Source organism: Eimeria mitis, genomic scaffold (assembly GCF_000499745.2).
Source record: "Eimeria mitis Houghton genomic scaffold, Emh_scaff633, whole genome shotgun sequence".
Lineage (NCBI taxonomy): Eukaryota > Apicomplexa > Conoidasida > Eucoccidiorida > Eimeriidae > Eimeria > Eimeria mitis.
This window is the reverse complement of record NW_013574511.1, coordinates 16,354-18,236: the sequence shown is the minus strand read 5'-3', so window position 1 is coordinate 18,236 and position 1,883 is coordinate 16,354. Positions and strand designations below refer to the sequence as shown.

Here is a 1,883-nt window from a genome sequence, read left to right as displayed (position 1 = left end):
GAACACTGTAGTGTTGGAGGCTAAGGATGCAGACGTAGGAGAAGCACACGAGCGGATGGTGCTCGTGCCTGGCTTACACGCTGTTTAACTTCTAATGCATCTGCAACTCCAATATATCGATGCCCCCAGACGGGAATTTGTACGTGTGTTAACCTTCCGAGTTGTACTTTGACTGAATGTTCTAAGTGTACGTACACCTGTAGAGGGGGGCGTATCCGCTGTGTGCCGTGTGTTTCCTGATCATATTCTCAGAGGCGGCACGGCGAGGGAATACGCAGCACATTGCAACCCTGACGTCGTTTAATATTGCAATCAGGGCCCCTTCACTAGATGACGAACAGAAAGGAGATCCTCAGGCAAGTAGTTGCGCTGCAGTTTGTTATCTTGACTTGGTGGTTTACAGCCCACACCACGACCTTTATGCGATAATGAGGGGCCGGGGGCCTGCATGTTTCAGTGTCTGCCGGTACCCGTTTATGCCATGCACCGCACCTGATGTAGTCTTTGCATTTATCCTATTTATCCCAACTTTTACACTTCTTCTTCCCATCTCCTGCTGTTGCATTGCTCTTGAATCCAAAGGGCCCTTTCTCGCCACTTTGTCCTCCCTCCTGCTGCATGCTATTCCTCTTCAGGGCCCTCACTTCGCGCCTGACACACAGCAAGGCATTCCCTTTCCCCGGGAGACTACGTGCGCTCCAGATGCCTCCACAAGGCCCCATGCGCCCTCGGCTCCCGAGCAGTGCACCCAGGAGTCTCAGGACGTAGGGGCCTATGCATCTGCCTCCGCCAGCGAGTGTGTTGGGGCGAGGGGAGGTAGAATGGACAGCAGGGATAAAGAAGGCGTTGAGATGACAACAGCTGCACCGATATCACAGCCTCCACTGCGGCCTGCCGCCCACAGAGTCAACAGCTTAACACGTATTCAGGGAAGTTCGGAGGGTAAGGAGTTGTGGAGAACCTCTTGCCCGTCGGCTCCTCCGTACCAGCAAAGTTTGAGTCTAGAAAGTGGGCCCTCACTTAGTTCTTCCTCTTCCGGTGAAAATATGATGGAGCAAGATATGCGCACAATGGAAGGGAAGCCAGGAGACGGGGATTCGGAGGAGGAGGGGCCAAGCGGCGACAGGCAGAACGTGACTTCAGAGGTTCTAGGGGCCGTAAACACTACCACCAATTCTTCATTCTTTGACGATTACGCCAGCAGTTGTTTCTTCTCAAAGACCTCCCCCAGCGCCTCTGACTGTCACCTCGGAGCCACATCAACCACTAGCGGAGAACGCGGTGGCCCTCCGGGGGCCTCGCGGCGCCTTCTCGACCCCAACAGTGCTGGTGAAGAAGATTATTTCCCTGTCACAAGGCGACGCCGCGCCTTCAAGCGAAATATGCCTGAGTACTTCACCAGATCATTTGTTGAAATGTTCCTCAAAGAAGATGAAGTCGAAGACTTCATGAAGCTTGTCGATCTAGCAGGTACGAACAGACCGCAGACAAAAGCACTTGGGGCCTATACCCTCGGATACACGATTGCATTCACATGCCTCCAAAGCCCTTTAGAGCCTTTATGCATTGTACTCGCTCATACCTTGTGGGACCCAAGGGGCTTACAGCCAGCCTCGTTTGTCGTATACACTTTTCCTTGAGGAGAGCCTCTTGGGTGGCTGTGTGAGCAAAAAAACTTCAACACGCGGTATCGGAGCTGCCGGGGCTTTGTTGCTTGGCGCCTGCTCTCATGTTTGTTTGGTCGCTCGTTTCGCTGCTATCCGGTTGGGCAACCATTTGTTTAATTGCCTACCAGCGTCTTTTTCCTTCGCTCATTTATTTGCATACCCCCTACTCTGCTTCGCGCTGTGGTTGAAGGCTGCGTGAATGCCTTTGCTTGCTCC

At 53.2% G+C, this 1,883-nt stretch overlaps 1 protein-coding gene across 1 annotated transcript in view; it reads left to right on the top strand.

Annotated features, from left to right (window-relative positions):
- Positions 1-821: 821 nt before the first annotated feature.
- The window catches only part of EMH_0018340 (uncharacterized protein), a gene marked incomplete at both ends in the record, with an annotated part of 7,245 nt that continues 6,183 nt past the window's right edge, over positions 822-1,883 (top strand). Inside the window, one exon of the mRNA XM_013501110.1 lies at positions 822-1,470. Within this exon, the coding sequence (XP_013356564.1) occupies positions 822-1,470 (649 nt within the window). The remainder of the gene's footprint in view (positions 1,471-1,883) is intronic.